Genomic DNA, 16,908 nt, shown 5'->3' with positions numbered 1-16,908 from the left:
CATAAAACATTGAAAACACATTAATTACAATGGCTCCCCAGACCATAAAGCCAACAGGCATGGCTAATCACTGTCACTCCATTGAAATTTAGGTTGAATTTATCTTCTATTTCCTGTTTCATTTGTTCACGCTACTTTATGATAGTTTGTGTTGTATTTCATTCTTCACAGCCTTGAAGAACCATAAAAAAAAGTGTTTTTTTTTTTTCTTTTGTCTCATGGATAGCTTGAGACAAAGTTATGTTATGATTTTGTGTAATGCCTTATTATTCTTATTTACTTTTGCTGTATGGCATTAAGGCAACAAGAGAAGGTCTCGGTCGATTTGGTTTGTCGTTAAGTCGCAGCAGTAGTAAAATCATCATTTTGTGTTATTGTTTTTAGCAGTCTGCCACCAGCACACTGAGTAACTTGAATAAACGGCATTATTTATCTAGGCTCTCAATTCAAACCCAAGAAATCCAGTTTAAACACGTTATGTTTTTTGCCTGGCTGATTGATGAGTGAGTTCAGAATGTGTTTAATTTTGCCAAAGGAAAAAAAAACAGAACATGGATGTCTGATTTTTTTTCTTTACCTTTGGAGAAATTTGAAATCTGTTCAAACTGAGACCTAAAAGCTATGAAGCATCTCAGATTTTGTTACCAGAACAAATTTTATTCCTCTGCAGGGAGTTGTCATGTTGAGTTTGTACTTGCTTATAAAACTCATTGATCAGAGGCAGTGTCTGATCATTCTGAATGTTTGGATTTATAACAGACTTTATATGGAACAACCTAGCTTTTGGAGATAATGCACAAAAGAAACCTCTTTCTATTATGTATTCCTGTATTGTGGAATAAACGGTTTTTTTCTATGTAATCAAAAAGAAAAGAAAAGAGAAAGTCGCGAACGTGAATCACATGGTCACTTGAATGATATTGGTCTTGTTGTGTTGGTTTGCTGGTGCCCTCAAAGCCCAAAGTGAATGTCTGCTTTTCTAGTTCAAAGTAAACCACCGCTCTTGTGTAAAAGTAGGCTATGAATATGCATGTGCAACTCGCTATGAGGTTCTCTGCGACTCCCTGAAGCCACACATTACCATCAGTGTCATTTATCTAATTGTTCTAGTTATTAACACAGCATTAAAAATAATCCATCACAGTCAGGGCTTATATGTTACAGGAAATGTGTGTGTTCAAGACACATCCCTGTGTTTTCCAGTCTGGGGTGTGTGAATGTGTACTTTTTCAAAAATTCGACATTACCACCAAATCCCAGCTCACTCTGTATTATTGTTTATTCATTGAACTAACACCTTCATCCAAAGAACCTACCGATAAAAAGTGTTCAACCCCTATACATTTCCATATTTTGTTGTTTTACAACATTCAATCACAATATGTTTAATTAGGCTGTTTTGAACCCAGCAGATTTAGGTGTGTCATAGCAGAGGATGTGTACTTACGGGCTGTTATTCAGTGTTTTATATTTGCAATGCATTTAAAATTGATTTGTAGACATGTGTCTTTACTTGGACATCACAGAGATTCCTGAAGATCAGAGTCAAAACAGCCTAATTCAATGCTTTGTTATTGAATATGCTGGAACAATCAAATGTGAGAAAGCCCAAGGTGGGTGAACATTTTTCATAGCTGGGTGATTTTTACTGGAGTATGTTAGTGTAGGATCTTCGGCCTTGGGTACTGTAGCCGGATTCAAACACAGGGCTTCTGACTCAGACACAGCAACTGTAGCCAATACCTGTGGCCCATATCGCGACGTAAACCCTGACCCCAGACTCAAGGCTGAGAAAAGTTAACTTTTTTTCCTCGTTCTGCTCCCATTAGACTGCCTGAGGCATCGGCCGGATTATGAAAGATGACACTCGCGCTCTTTTTGCTAAATCAGGCAGTGAATCAATTAGGGATGCTGGCGGGCCTTTAGACTCTGCTCAGTCACTGTCATAGAAAGCACCGGGCCTGCTTTATCGGCTTGTCAGCGGCCCTGATTGACAGAGGAGGCCTCGACCAGCGCTGGCAGATGCTGTGCAATTTGCTCTCCCTTCACGCTTCATTTTGTTTAGCTGAATACAGGTCCTGATTTTTATTTATAGGTTTTCCTTATTGCAAATTTGCTTTGTGATTGGCATTTGTGAATCCAAAAACATACAAGAAATTGGCGATTTCTGAATCTAAGGCTCCAGCAACCAGTCTTTTGTTAGAACGTGTTTTTGTGTTTCTTTTTTTTTTGTTTTCTTTTTTCATGCTTCAGTTTGAATGCAATGAAAGCAGTGCATATCATTATGCAGCCTCATACTGTACATGTGCCTTTTTTGTAAAAGCAAATCAACAAATGTTGTTGATACAGCATTCCCGGAATGCTGCATTGTGTTGGCAGCTCGGCGGTTTTGTCAAACTATAATCTTGCTATCGGAAATAGAAGGGCAGGAAGCTTGACTATTCATCACAATGAGAGTTTTAAGCAGTTTAGTGTCGGTGCTTATGGGAGAGGAAATAGCCACAGTGTGGGGACAAGTTACACGATGTCAAATGAAGATCATATTCAACTCATGGGACCAAAAATTTTCTGGATCGGAGGGTTTGGTATATTGAGTGTTTTGTACTGTTGTGTGCATAATTTTAGCCTTCAGTTTGCTTGTCACCTGAAATTCTTTGTTCATCTGGGGTGCTTATGTAGAAATGATAGGTGAGATGTTCACAGGTCAACCCAAGGGACCTGCCTGTTTAACAGATTAAAATTGGGACATCTGATGGCACAGTTATTACAGCTGTTGCCTGTGACTCTGAATATTGCTGGTTTGAATCTCACCGAGCGCTGTAGTACCCTTCAGCAAGGTTCTTACCCTGAAATGCTCCAGCAAAATTACCCAGCTGTATAAATGGGTCAATAATTATATAGAGCTTCACATTGTAAGTTGCTTTGGTGAAAAGCATCAGTTAATGAATAAATGTAAAGTTTATTTCTGTGTTGGGTGCTGTATACAATATTAACACCAAAAAGACTTAAATATCCCTCTTGTCATACATAGATTTAGAGTGGAGAACAACCTCCCAAATAACTTGATGACCTATTTAAGTGTCAGAGTATTTATTTACTTTGTTTTTTTTCCTGCAAATTGAGGCCTGGGGGTTTTCACATTTAGTTGGACACATGAGACACTGTGGATCAATACACAGTCAATATAACTAATAGGACATTGTAGGACATTTATCGTGTATGAATAAATCAATGAAAAGTACTTTTTTCGAATGTTTCTCTTTGGTTATTTTTAGGTTTGTTCTCTGCTGCAAATTAATTGTTTTCCAGTTTCACTCACTTCTTTGATCATTGTTTCACCAAGTTATTATGTGCTCTGAGAAGATTTTTGACCAAATTACGGTTGAAGTCACATAGGCAATTATGGTATGATAGATTGGTTGACATGGGACCAGCACCAGCAGGCGTCTGTATGAGCAAAGGAAGAGAGAGAGAAAGCACCCTGCAGCACAGTAAGAATGAAAGACCTTCTTTTTCGGCAGGTCTGATGTTTCATTCACCCCTCCTGTTTCCTTGATTCTGATTTATAGTGATTGCTCATGATATTTTAGTTTGATGTTCCATTTTATCTTAAAGGGTTTTTTTTCTTCTGGTCTGTAGTGAAGGCCACCACAATATACTGCATTTATTTGTGCCTTGTAATGTTGGGAAGATCTTTTGAAGGCCACTTCATGCTATGGAAATAATTTCTAAGCATATTAAACCTAGTTTTAGGATCTGTGTGCATGTTGAAATATGTATAAATTTTTCCGTGTATGCCTCTAAAAATTTGTAATAAGTCCATGTCTGAAAATGTTTAATTCATTGTTTGTCAGAGCAGAAAATTACTTTTTCCATTTAAATGAAACCACTGATTTAATTAAGAAAGTTTGATTTAAATACACCGATAAGTCATTCTGAGGTTGCCTCCCTCCCCTGCAGCTGAAAGTTACATAACTATATCTAGAAGGCTATATTTCAGTGCAAGTTTGAGGTCACCAAAAGATTGTAAATCAGTGTATTTTGTGGAACAGGACTAACTTCCCAAGCTGATTTCAACAAGGTATGTTTGGTTTTAACGTTGGAAGCAGAGCTTGGTTCCAGGCAATCAAACGCATCCGCTGTCTGCAAGGTGACAGCTTTGACCTCAGACATATGAGGCCAATTAGTAACCTCCCCCAGCCTCAGATATCAAGCTGCCACACACTAAAAGCCTCCTCCAGGGAGCTATCCGTCCAATCATTGCTCCAGCCACGTTCACTTCAGTATTATCAGCAAGAAACCAGCACGGGAGCCACGAGTGTCACTTTAACAAGGAGGTATGCGCTCAGGTAGCGGGAGCGCTGAGCCGTGAACACGCACACTCTTCTAGCGTTGAGGGTGTGAGGATCAGCCCTCTTCGCAACGCTGAAAAACCAAGCCCTTTCAAAGCAGGTAGAGGTGACCTCAGGTCATCGTAGCTCTTCGAAATTCGAAAGCTTTTTAAGTCATGGAGAGGAGCACCTGAGCCAGGTTGGGCCATGTGGACTAGCCCCGTCCCTAAAGGCCTACGTTGAGGCTTAGGCAAAGCAATTCCTCCTGGCAGCTTCAGTAACAGCTTTGGCCTCACAATGTGAAATATGCAGCATTTTGTTTATGGAGCTATTCAAGACACCAGGCTTCACTCAGCAATGGCAGTTTTCGCAAGCAGTGATCATCTTGTTTGAACATGTCATCAGACTGGTGTCCTCAAACCAGCACAATGTAAATGGAAACACCAAGCAATTCAGAAGACACTGTTTTCACACTGGAATTTATCTAGTTTACTGATAGCTAAATAGTCTGAAAACCTCACGACCCTCTACAGGTCAAGTGGAATGAAAGTGACTGAATTAATAAGGGCTACAAAATGTTGACCATGAATGTCCCAGAACCTTTACAAATTGGGCAGCTATGGCGATTTTGCTATCATCATAAAAAATTTAAGAGCATCCATTGTATAGCTTTTTCAAGGTTAAATGTACATGCTAACTTTAGGTCTTCGCTTTTTCTCCTCTGTTGCTGTTTTGTTCAGGTTGCACTACATGCATTATTAACGACAGTGCAGTTAATGTACTGTGCCGTTACGTACGTAATAAATGTTACTTTGTGGAATAGTTATTGATTTGCACAATGCATGGAAATATCACAGTTTATGTGTTGGTGTTTAAATAATGTAAAAATATTTGCATGGAAACAAGCTGTTTCCCAAGGCTGTCATTCTTCATTGCGCATTGCCATGAACGTCGTTGGTTTTCAGCCTCAGAAGTGCCCCATCATGTTTACTGCTAATTTATCAGTCCTAAACCGTTATTGTAAATAGTTCTACATGGAAAAGGTTATTAATTTGGTTAAGGACTTCGCTCTAAACACTTGACGCTATTTTTTGTTCAGGAAACTGTACATTTTTTTCCCAGGACTGGGACAGATACTAACTGAATCATCTTGTCGTTGGCTACAGATGGAAGGGACACTATAGTCATGTGTGGGATAAGTACAGCTTACTGTACCTCCCTCTGTTGCTCTATCCTCTGATCTGAATTTGCATATTGGTGCCATGCATGTAATTGCCCTACTGCGTTTTTACAATCTTGTGCAGAACATGCAAGATTAAGTTGATTCTGTGCTACAGCATGTCGATGTGTAAAGACCGATCCCTGCTTGAAAACAAGACTGCGGGGGTTCTGTTACAACACTGCCCACAAAAAAAGAAAAAAAAAAAAAAAATCTTCCACAGGGATATTAATTAAAAATAGACAGGTACAAATTCCAACATTTTGGAAATGTGCCATAATTTTGTGTCTGAACGAGGGATGTGCATATTACTGTAGCGGATAAAACATGCACTGCTGAAATATTCTAAAGGTAGAATATGGCTTTAAAAAACTTAGTCCTGCTAAGCTGAAAACACTGCCTTTATGGTTTTGTTTGTGTTCAGTTTTCCTTTTCCCTGTATGAAATTCTTACATTTGCTGAAGTCTCCTGGGATGCTTCACTTGTTGCTTTTCTATTTATTTATTTATTTACTTACTTACTTTTTTATTTATTTCAGAGTGTTCAGAATTGTGTGTTTACAAGTCAGGTATTACGCATATTTGCCCAGAGGTCAATTTCATGCGAGGGGTGCAGTGGCACAGTAGGTTTGGCTGATGGCCACTGTGCGGTAGGTTTGTGGTTCAAGCTTTGCTTGGGGTACCCTGCAATTGGCTGACATCCTGTCCTGGGTGTTTCACCTCCCCCCTTCAGCTTTGCGCCCTGCGCTTCTGGGATAGACCCTGGCTCACCGTGACCCTGCACAGGGCAAGTGGTTGTTGAAGTTAGTTGTAAATTGCATGTGAGCAATTTAATAATACTGTAAAATGCACAGGGATCTGGAGTGAAAAAAAGGTGAAGAAATCTGTATTTTCTAATTATATGTATGTCTCCTCTGACACTTGTGTTCACTAAACATCATTTTACAAGAATTTGTATTTTGAGTAAATTTTTTACAGCCTTTTTCATTTTTTCGTCAATAAAAGGAAAGACATGTTTGTAGACACATGCCGTAAACTCTTTGCTGCAAAATGGTTCCGCTTGTTTTTATGGAAATTTTAAAGTGGATGTTTTCTTTTTTAATTTTCGCAGCTCATTTTATCAGATAAAAGTGTGCAGCTGACCTCATGACATAAACACTGTGAGATTCTGCTGCTTATTGTAAATTAGTCAAAGGTGCAGATGACTGCCTTGCTCCTGTTGATGTTATCAGTGAATGCCACCCACGCTTTTTAGATTTTGAACGTCATACATGGTTTCACACTTTATCATGGAAATTATTCTTTTACTAACTTCTTTTCTAACAGTCCTGTGGAGATAGGTCCACCACCCTATGTTCACAATAACACATTAAATTACGCTGTTGAAAATGTGTATATCTACACAAAGGGTAAATATGTGCAAAACTGAGTGTGTTTTCATTTTACTGACCAGAGCTAAATATGAGTATTGATATGGCATGTTTTTTAGTATCTTTAACATGTGTAGTAATAAGGAATACTTAAGTTTGTACCCTGTGTTTTCAAAAAATATAAATTGTATATTGGAAGGTCTTTTTTTAGAATGTAGCCAACTTAGATTTTAACTGCTAATCCAATAAATATATAAGATAACAAAATATGAATCATTACACCTGTCTTAACAGGAATTGCTGTGGACAAGCAGGGCTTTGTGTACTTCGTGGATGGAACCCTGATCCGGAAAATCAACGACAAAGGCATGATAATGACGGTCATTGGCTCCAACGGCCTAACATCCACTCAGCCGCTGAGCTGTGATGCACGCATGGACATCAGTCAGGTAAATTACCATCTGTTGCTTCAGAGAGCAGTGTTTCCACTTTCAGCTCAGAGGGCCTATGAATTGATTTCAACTGAATTGCACATATTTAATCTCTCTTATATTGTTTATGCCCCCTCCCATGTTTTCAGACTTAATTGTAGGTGCAAATTAAAAGAGTACTTGCTTGTTTCGTTTCACCTCCCGGGCTTTTGAAGGAGCCACTGTTTCACTAGATGGACAGATGGATGGACAGAGAGGAAGACAGACAGACAAATATAAACACATAAATAAATGGAAAGTTAGATAAGAAACACGCAGACAGACAGACATATAGGCATGATATCATTTCATGTGAATAAGTGAAACGGGAGCCCTCCCTATGGGTACAGCCCCTTGGCTGCGCCTTGGCCTGTTTTTCAGCTGCGAGAGAAGTTCCCCTTGAGCAGCACCATTCTCCATGTCCTGGCAACACAGAGGACGAGGCACTCTGACCCAGAAGCCATTATTTGTATGGTCGGGCCCCTTTTCCCATGCAGCATCTGCCTCCCAGGTAGTCTCAGAAAGTGTTAAAAGTGCTGAGCCGACCAAATTCTTAGAGGGACGTGCTCTGCCCCTGCAGCCACTCTCCTGTACTCTGGACAGCCACATCGACCCATTTTCTACCTGTTCTACGGCCCTGTGTACAGTGGACATGCTTTCACTGTGGTAGCGTGTTAGTGTTCCTCATAAAAGCACCGTGCACTGTGATTTATATACGCCGTCTGCCCCGGTTTCCTGTCTGCGAAAGATTTATTTCCCGGCAACAAGGAATGTGCATAGATGGGAAACATTCACAAATAAGCAGGTGCTGCCAAACAAGTGTTGTTTTCTTGTATTTTTTTTTTATTATTTTTATTTTGGCTCAATTTGCTTGTGCTGTAACAAAACCACTCATGCTTCGTGCGCAACTCCCTGTTTGCTTGATACTATGTCAAACAACTAGCTGAAAGACTGTGCCGACCCAACACAGAAAAGTGGGCGTCTGGAGAATGTAAAATGACTCAGATTTACTTTTTTTTTTTTATTTTTATTTATCCAACACTTTTGCCCAAAGCAGTTTACACTGTTAAGCTTCGTACAATATTTTACCTATTTATACAGCAGGGTAATTTTTACTGTATCAATTCAATGTAAGTACCTTGGTCAAGGGTGCTACAACAGGAGACAGTATTCAAACCTGAGACCTCTAAGGCAGCAGCTCTAACCACTACAGCTCTATGACCACAACTGTCACACCTGCTGAAAGTCGGGAAGGGGAGGTGTCACACAGAGGGTAGCTGCACATCTGTGATTCACACACTGTCCAGGATGGTGTAGAAGACATGTACCACTTCATAAACCAGCGCCCTGCTGCTTCTGTCCGGTACGCACCAGGTTGGCGCCTGTTTATTCCTCAAGTGTCACCTCCAACAAGGGCACAGGGGGGAGAAATTGGCTCTCTCGCCCTGATACAATGTCTCCAGACTGTTAGCGTTTCATTACACGTTTTACTCCAGTTCTCCCACGATGATGAATTTCGATTTGCACGCAAGCATGGCGTAAAGCCGCAGAGCTGGACAGAGGATGAGGCCACACAGGTACCAACAACAAGGTGCCCTTGAGAAATCACTCAATTACCTGCACAGAACGCAGGTTTATCGGCATGCAGACACAACAAGAACGCAGTCTCCCACAGCTGTCAGGTGTCATTTGAAAGCTCAATACACAAAAGCCTTATAACTCATTCTGGTTAGCCAGGCAAATAGACTTTTTGAAATAAAAGAAGTCTTATTACAGCCCATAGCTCATTCTCTTAAGAGTGAAAAGTTCTGCTCAATAAAGTGTATTACATCAGGTCTGTAAACTTTAATTTACGTGTTGTAAAAATATAACAGTTGGAAACCATCACAAAGGCTTTTTTGCACGGTATCTGGAATAACATGCTTTAACTGTCTCCAGTTTTGAATATATTCAGGCGTTATTTGTTATTTATTATCATCTTGTTAAATGCCATTAGGGTAAAATAAAGGGGTAAAAATACTAGCTAGCATTTAAACATTTATTATGTGGAGACTAAAAACAAGACAACGGTATCATTAACATATGTGTTTGTAACACATTCAGGGACAGCAAGGCTGCTAGCTATATAAAATTAAAAGAAACCCAAGTACAGGTGTCCTCCATTATATGGACCTAATTACTTTCTGAAAACTGCCCCTTTTCCAAGAGTCTCAAAACTGCAAAAAAACAACTTGAAAAACAATGTAGAATTAAAATGAGGTAATTATACATTGCTGAGAAGTCTCCGCTTCATCAGCTGAGATGTGGGTTCAGGTGTAAGTTTGAATTTAACTCTGGGAGTGCAGAGTTTGCACATTCTCCATGTGTGCACAATCCAAAGATATGTGTAGAAGGAGGTAATGATAAACCTCTTCCTGCCTTCCCATAAGGTGAAAACCTTACAAATGGCTTCCATAAGTTCTGTTTGACTCGATGGCTCTTAGTCTACTCGTACCCTCCTTGGAAAACATCAGGCATCAGATATCAGGTGTCACAAAACTGGATATCATTCCAAAATTAAAACTTTTGCAGAATAATGCTTTAATAAATGTCCTCTCTGTTTTTGTTGACAATGTGCTTTTGTGGAACATCAAAGCTTGGTAAATTTCTTCTTCTTCTTCTTCTTCTTATTATTATTATTATTATAATTATTATACTGTATTTTGTTTGTTTTTCGAGTTGTAAGATACCACTCATATTCAAAGAAGCCTATAATTTTACCCATTGATTCACTTAGATATTCTACTGTAGGAGTTTCATTTGTGTCCTTTACCTGCATACTGTCCATCTTCCTGTTCGTATCCACTGGATGACGTTTAGAAAAAAATCTTACCCCTTACCGTAACCATAAAGAGTGGCATGCTTTTATTTTGCAATTTTACACTGAGACCCAGCAGTGTTTTACAGATAGCTGGTATCAGATCCTGCTCACTTCCTGCACACGAGTGGCCATGTGACTTTTTTTTAATGATTGTAGAATTTTTGAGGAAGAAAGTGTGATTAGAGCAGAGGGTTGATGAGGGCATGGCCTCACTGCAGACTGAAGGCTTGTTCAGTATAGATGCATTCGTTTATGCTTAATCAGGCTGAAGAGCTCTCCTTATTCACTCATTAGCCTCATTTTATAGCAGTAACCTTATTCATTTAGAAAGCTCACTTTCAGAGCATTAACTGCCTCTTAACTTAAGCCATCTGCTTAAATGCAATGTGGTTGTTTTTGGAGGGTACACTGTAGGTAAATCCATGCCAAAATGTGCTTAAACATCAGGCGTTCAGTAAAAAAAAAAAAATTACTGGACAAATAGAAGTTTTATCCCAAAGTGTAGGCCATTTTTAACAGAGACTTTTTTCCTAAGGCTACGGGATACAATGGGATATACACACAATTACTGTTTCTATATGTAGCATGACCATGAACAAGGTTTAGGAGTGTAATATGTCATGAGAACTGCTCTTAAACTAAATTCTCTGAAATCAGAAAACACTTCTTTTAACTGAGGAGAAGTAATTATGTGGTTGAGAGTGAAAAAAAATAATTTTGACTAAATGTACTAAATTATATAAAAGGAAACATATGAAAGGAAACTTACCTCAGTACTATTATTGTAGCACTTTAACATTGCAGTTCTCTTTCTTTAAAAGCCTGCTAACACTGACAACCCGCCATTTTAGTTCATTTTTCTAAATATGGTAAGCAGCATGGGCAACACTTGGCAACAATGGAAAAACCACAGAAGTTTTACGAGGCATGACTTTGGGTTGCGAACACAGGGCAAGAGAAGTTGCAAACTCAATGTGGCCTGAGCCAGACTCAGAATGACATCCAGGTGAACAGGAGCTGTGGGGCCTGGGCATCAATAGCTGCACCACCATGCTGGTGCTTCCCGCACAGTCTTGTAAAACCAAATGATTTTCAGCTCATGTAGTTTAAGGTACAAATCATACTTATTTCTGAATTTTGATTCTCCTAAATCCAGGTTTCATACACCAAGGTGTGGGTCTACCTGTCTTCTGATTCAAATCAGAGTGGATTATAAATGAAAGATGTGAAAGTCTTACTCACAAAAACACTGCATGTTTGACCTCCAGGTACGCCTTGAGTGGCCCACAGACCTTGCCATCAACCCTATGGACAATTCCCTTTATATCCTGGACAACAACATTGTGATCCAGGTGTCGGAGAGTAACCAGGTGAGGATTGTGGCAGGCCGGCCCATCCACTGCCAGGTACCTGGGATCGACCACTACCTACTAAGCAAGGCTGCCGCCCACTCCGCCCTGGAATCTGCAAAGGCTATTGCCGTGTCCCACCATGGCATTCTCTACATTGCTGAGACCGACGAGAGGAAGGTTAATCGGATCCAGCAGGTCACCACCAACGGGGAGATTTCCATTATCGCTGGGGCCCCGACCGAGTGCGACTGCAAGATTGACCCTAACTGTGACTGTTTTTCTGGTAGGTAAAGACCATTCATCTAGCAGAAGATCACTAGTTCTGCCCACACAAACCGAACCAGTTTTGAACTCATATCCGAACCCAGAGCCCAGGAGGTGTATTGAACCTTTGTGTTCAAAGGCCAGCTAAAACCGCACTAGAATATTTGTAATCCTGTTGAAAATCAACACTACCCTAGAAATATTATCTACCTGTGACTGAGTAAGTCATTGTGGTTATTAAGTGTGTTCTGCTCAATTTATCAATTCAGTTGTTATTGTTTAAATTGGTATCAAGAATAGTCCAAAGGGTAGCATGAACTGTTGCTATAGACCTCTCACATGGAAGCAGTTTCGCTGAAATTCAGCACAGTGTGCTGCACAGGAAAAATGGGAAGAATATGCAAAGTCTACACATGTTGAGCTGGGGATGTGAGATGGTGTCTGATTCAGAAAGAAAAGCATGGTGCAAAGTTTCATTCTGCCCAATCACATCAGTGTTTTTGATGCAAATGCTGTCAATTCCAGCTGACACAGGGAAGCCTAAACATGGTCTCTAGAGAAGACCTCTTGAAGGTGTTGACAAAGGAGGACAAGTTTCCCCATGAGATGCTTCAAAATTAGTTCAAAGCTCATTTCAGACAAAATCCATCACATAGGACATTACTCCTTTTCATTACAGTGGCACATTCCTTAAATGTTAACACAGAGGACATATCTACACCTTGTGTTTTTAGACTGAAATGACTACCCTGTCAGGAGACGTGTTCCACTTTGTACCTCTCACTATACCATAATACTCCACTATTTTGGCCCCTGTTTAATACAGAAAATAAAATAGACTGTTAGATTATGTTTTAAGATAATTAACAAGGGTTTCAAATTATTTATTTCTAACTAAAAGAAAATATTCAGTTACTAATTACTTTTGTCTGACTAGTGTTTGAACTGAACAAGTCGCTTGAAGCTTTGCATATAAAGCCAAAAAAATGCCTGTTTTGTCTCGCTGATTTCTTTTTGGAATAGAATTTTGGAAATAACATGTATATGTACCCCTGTCTGGGCGCGGTGGCACAGTGGGTTGGACCACGTCCTGCTTTCCGGTGGATCTGGGGTTTGAGTCCCGCTTGGGGTACCTTGCGACGGACTGGCGTCCTGTCCTGGGTGTGTCCCCTCCCCCTCTGGCCTTACGCCCTGTGTTACTGGGTAGGCTACGGTTCCCCGCGACCCTGTATGGGACAAGCGGTTCTGAAAATGTATGTATGTACCCCTGTCTCAGAATCTAAGGGAAGTTCTCTTTGTTTATTTCTGTGTGTTGACAGAATATACTGAAATTTTTTCTTAAGAATCTAAGACCATTATCTCTTTGGAGAGTTTTGTGTGCCCTTCATTATTCTTATGACAACTTGTTTTGTTTTTTGATGCCCTATTTCCATGGTTCTGCTATTTCTATTTGTCAGAAAGTGTTTTGTGGTGTCCTATTAGCTTTTAGCTACATTAGCATAGCCATAGGAACCGAAACAGTGGCCATTTGCATTCCAGGAATGTCCAGAAGACTTTCACAGAAATCAAAAGGAAGAATGATCACAAGTGATTAATTTTACATAGAAGGATCCTTTGAGGGACCTACAGGAGAGGGGTGCTCTAGGCTTAAAGCAAGTTCAGGAAGTCACTTGAGGATCTGAGATTAGTGACAGTTTCTTCACCTCTTCTCCCTGTAGGAGATGGTGGGTATGCCAGAGACGGCAAGCTGAAAGCGCCATCCTCTTTGGCAGTGGCTCCTAACGGCACCCTATACATCGCTGACCTGGGAAACATCCGCATTCGAGCCGTGAACAGGAACAGGCCTTACCCAAGTGCCGACGGCATGTACGAGATTGCCTCAGCTGTGGACCAAGAGCTCTACGTGTTCAGCACCAATGGCACTCACCTCCACACCCGCAGCCTCATCACAGGCGACTACATCTACAACTTCACCTACTCAGCCGAAGGGGACGTGAGCACGGTGGTCGGTGCCAATGGCAACTCAATTCACGTCCGGCGAGATGCCAACGGGGCACCTCTCTGGCTGGTGGTCCCAGGGGGGCAGGTCTACTGGCTCACTATCAGTAACAGCGGCGCCCTCAAGAGAGTGTCCGCCCTTGCGCATGACCTGGCCCAGATCACCTACCATGGCAATACAGGTCTCCTAGCAACCAAGAGTGATGAGAACGGCTGGACCACAGTTTTGGAGTAAGACTTTACTCCTTCACCAGTTCTGAATAATCTGCTTTCATCCTTGGCTGTCTTGATGAGAAAAGCTAAATTCTTGGATTGCTTATTTTAATTATGCAACACTTACTCCAATTTTGAATACCTTTGATGGTAACTCATAGTTTTCATTATTGGTTTGTTTCCTGAAACCTTGTGGGTACCTTCTGAGTATGTGAGTACCCTCCATATTTTTGTTTGAGGAAAAGACATAATGTAGCTGTCTGACAGTCAGTCATCAGACATTCTTGACTATATTAGTTTAATTTGCGTTTACGAACATTATAGTGAATAGTCAAAATTTCACTTATTTTGTTTGAGGTAACTTAGAACTTCAGGTTTGCATAATGACCAATGATTCATCCATTGATACAGGCAGGTTGTTCTTTAATTAATCAATTCATGATAGGTTCCTTGCTCAAGAGTGCCTTTTACTTGCACAGCTGCAGCCTTAACCACTATGTTAACTACTGCCTTTGCTTACAAATGCTCGCTTCATATTTTTTTTGTTTTTTTTCAGATAGATTTCAAAACTGGATGCATAAAAGAGAAAAAAGACACTTTTTAATCTACATTTGTGTTCAGAAGTTAGAGTTGGGCTTTTGTCAGTATTTCCTTTCCTGACTGCAAAATGAAAACTCTAATGATTACTGCTGTGGTTAAAACAACTGAGAGTCACTTGGGGCAGCAGTGTTTAGATCGGCTGGCTTGCATCTGATGGAGTCAAGTTCAAGTCATATTCCTGCTCTAGTACCCTTGAACAAGCTACATGCTCTAAATTAATGCAGTAAAAATTATTCTTCTTTATAACTGGGTAAATAACTAAAAGCAGTAAAAGCTGTAATTTGGTTTGAAGAAAAGTGTTGGTCAAATTTGCTGTTATTTTAGCTGATGCTTTTCCCCAAGGAGTCTTATGATCTTAAACTACTTCCAATGGTTTAAACATTTACACAGCTGGGTAATGGATAATAAATGAATAAATTAAGGAATTATTGTTAATTAATTTGTGTGTATGCCAAGGAATTTTGTGCAGAAGTTCATGCAACACAGGGCCTGGAAACAACCGTAAATGTGACCGTGGCCAACAATTCAATCATTTTTAATAGCTACTCATACAACATGGAGTCACAGTGGCCCAGAGTCTATTCTGGAAGCACAAGGTATGAGGTAGCATACACCCCAGATGGAAAACAATCCATCACAGGGCAATCACTCACAAATACACTCGCTAAGGACAATATAAGATCACTTAAAGTCAAAGCAAAACCATCAGTCTTGACTAAAATTGTTGAACTGAACATGGAGAGTAAATGCCTATTTTCAAGATGAATACTTGCATTGTTTGCATACTGAAATTTTGCAGTACCAGGTGAAAACTTCGTTAAGATTCAACTTATTACGCATATCCAGATGCCTGCCAAGTGCAAGCTGATTTTAGTCATGTGGGAAATTACCTTCGACAACACTAAATGCACAGCATATTAACTGTTATATAAGATACTGTTGAAAGTGTTATTCTGGAAGAAAAGGTGTGGTTTGCATCTTTTGTGCATGTGTTCAGCACCAATGGTATCTGCAAGTGAGGCAATTACATAATTAAACTATATAAATAGATTCCTGCCAGTATCTTGAGCAAGTTATTCAGTGGAGCCTCTGAGTGTTTTTTCAAATGTCAAAATTCCATCTCATTCAAAACCTCTTACTTTCTGTGCATTTTTTTTTTTTTTTACTATTAATAACATCTCCCCTTTTAAAAAAAAAGAATCTTTCAGTGTTAATCAGAAATAAAGTTTCCTGAAACCCTAATTGAAAAGTTAGCCTGCATTTGTGAACTCAGTACTGCATTATTGCCATCTTGTGGTAAAATGTTAAATATAATATATAGACTACGTCTTTTCCATTTGCAAATGCACACTGTTAGTGAAACTTGCTTAAAATTAGCAATTCATTAATTACTGTTGCTTTGTTGTGTTTTAGAAATAAATATTTATGTTATATAGCTAAAATATTATTAAATACATATTGAGTTCAACAGCATGCAACGTTTAGAGTAAAGTGCAGTGCAAGAATGAAGTCGGTATTTCAAAATGAACAATTAGCAATGCTTTATGACTATAGGTTATTGCCCTCATTGAGTAAAAACAGAAGAAGAGTCCTGTAACTGAAACTCGTTTCTCTCTTCTTTCAGATACAACTCTGAAGGCCACCTCATCAACATCACCTTTCCAACAGGTGAGGTCAGCAGCTTCAGCGGCAACATGGAGAAGTCTGTCAAGGTGGAGGTGGACACCTCCCAGCAGGACAACTTTATCACGGCCACCAACTTCTCATCCACCAGCACAATCTACACGCTGCGACAAGGTGCACGCCTACGCCCGTGTGTCTCAACATTATTTCTTAATCTGTAGCTGACATTGCCAGACGTCATTCTCTTACCCATGAAAATGCTGGCCTGTAGCGCGTGCTCTCATTAACATAAATCCCATGAGGTGCCTCAGCGAAGTAGGGTTCACAGTGAGGACCTTCCCACATTCCTCTGCAGAAATAACTGTCGAAATCCCCAGGGCCCACGCGTACAGTCTGTGGCTGAGCAGTTCCTCCGCAAAAACAGGAAATCACTGAAATACCAGCTTCTGATCATGGAAGATGCAAATGTCACGTTAAATTTGCATTTTGGTTGTGAATGTGCATATCTGTTAAAAAAAAAATCTGGAGGATTAAACTGTATATTAATATTTATATGACCTGGGGTTTTTAGTCAGCAATAAAACACATGTCTGCCCAGCTTAAGCTCTT

The 16,908-nt window shown here is 40.0% G+C and overlaps 1 protein-coding gene across 1 annotated transcript in view; it reads left to right on the top strand.

The window, feature by feature from the left end:
- tenm1 (teneurin transmembrane protein 1) overlaps positions 1 to 16,908 on the top strand; it is a 143,943-nt gene that overhangs the window by 113,773 nt on the left and 13,262 nt on the right. Inside the window, exons 21-24 of the mRNA XM_029258038.1 lie at positions 7,214 to 7,368; positions 11,518 to 11,884; positions 13,584 to 14,094; positions 16,301 to 16,473. Of these exons, the coding sequence (XP_029113871.1) occupies positions 7,214 to 7,368; positions 11,518 to 11,884; positions 13,584 to 14,094; positions 16,301 to 16,473 (1,206 nt within the window). The remainder of the gene's footprint in view (positions 1 to 7,213; positions 7,369 to 11,517; positions 11,885 to 13,583; positions 14,095 to 16,300; positions 16,474 to 16,908) is intronic.

This window comes from Scleropages formosus, chromosome 14 (genome assembly GCF_900964775.1).
Source record: "Scleropages formosus chromosome 14, fSclFor1.1, whole genome shotgun sequence".
In the NCBI taxonomy this organism is placed as follows: Eukaryota; Metazoa; Chordata; class Actinopteri; order Osteoglossiformes; family Osteoglossidae; genus Scleropages; species Scleropages formosus.
Note: the sequence above shows the minus strand (reverse complement) of the source record. Positions and strands in the feature narration are given on the sequence as shown.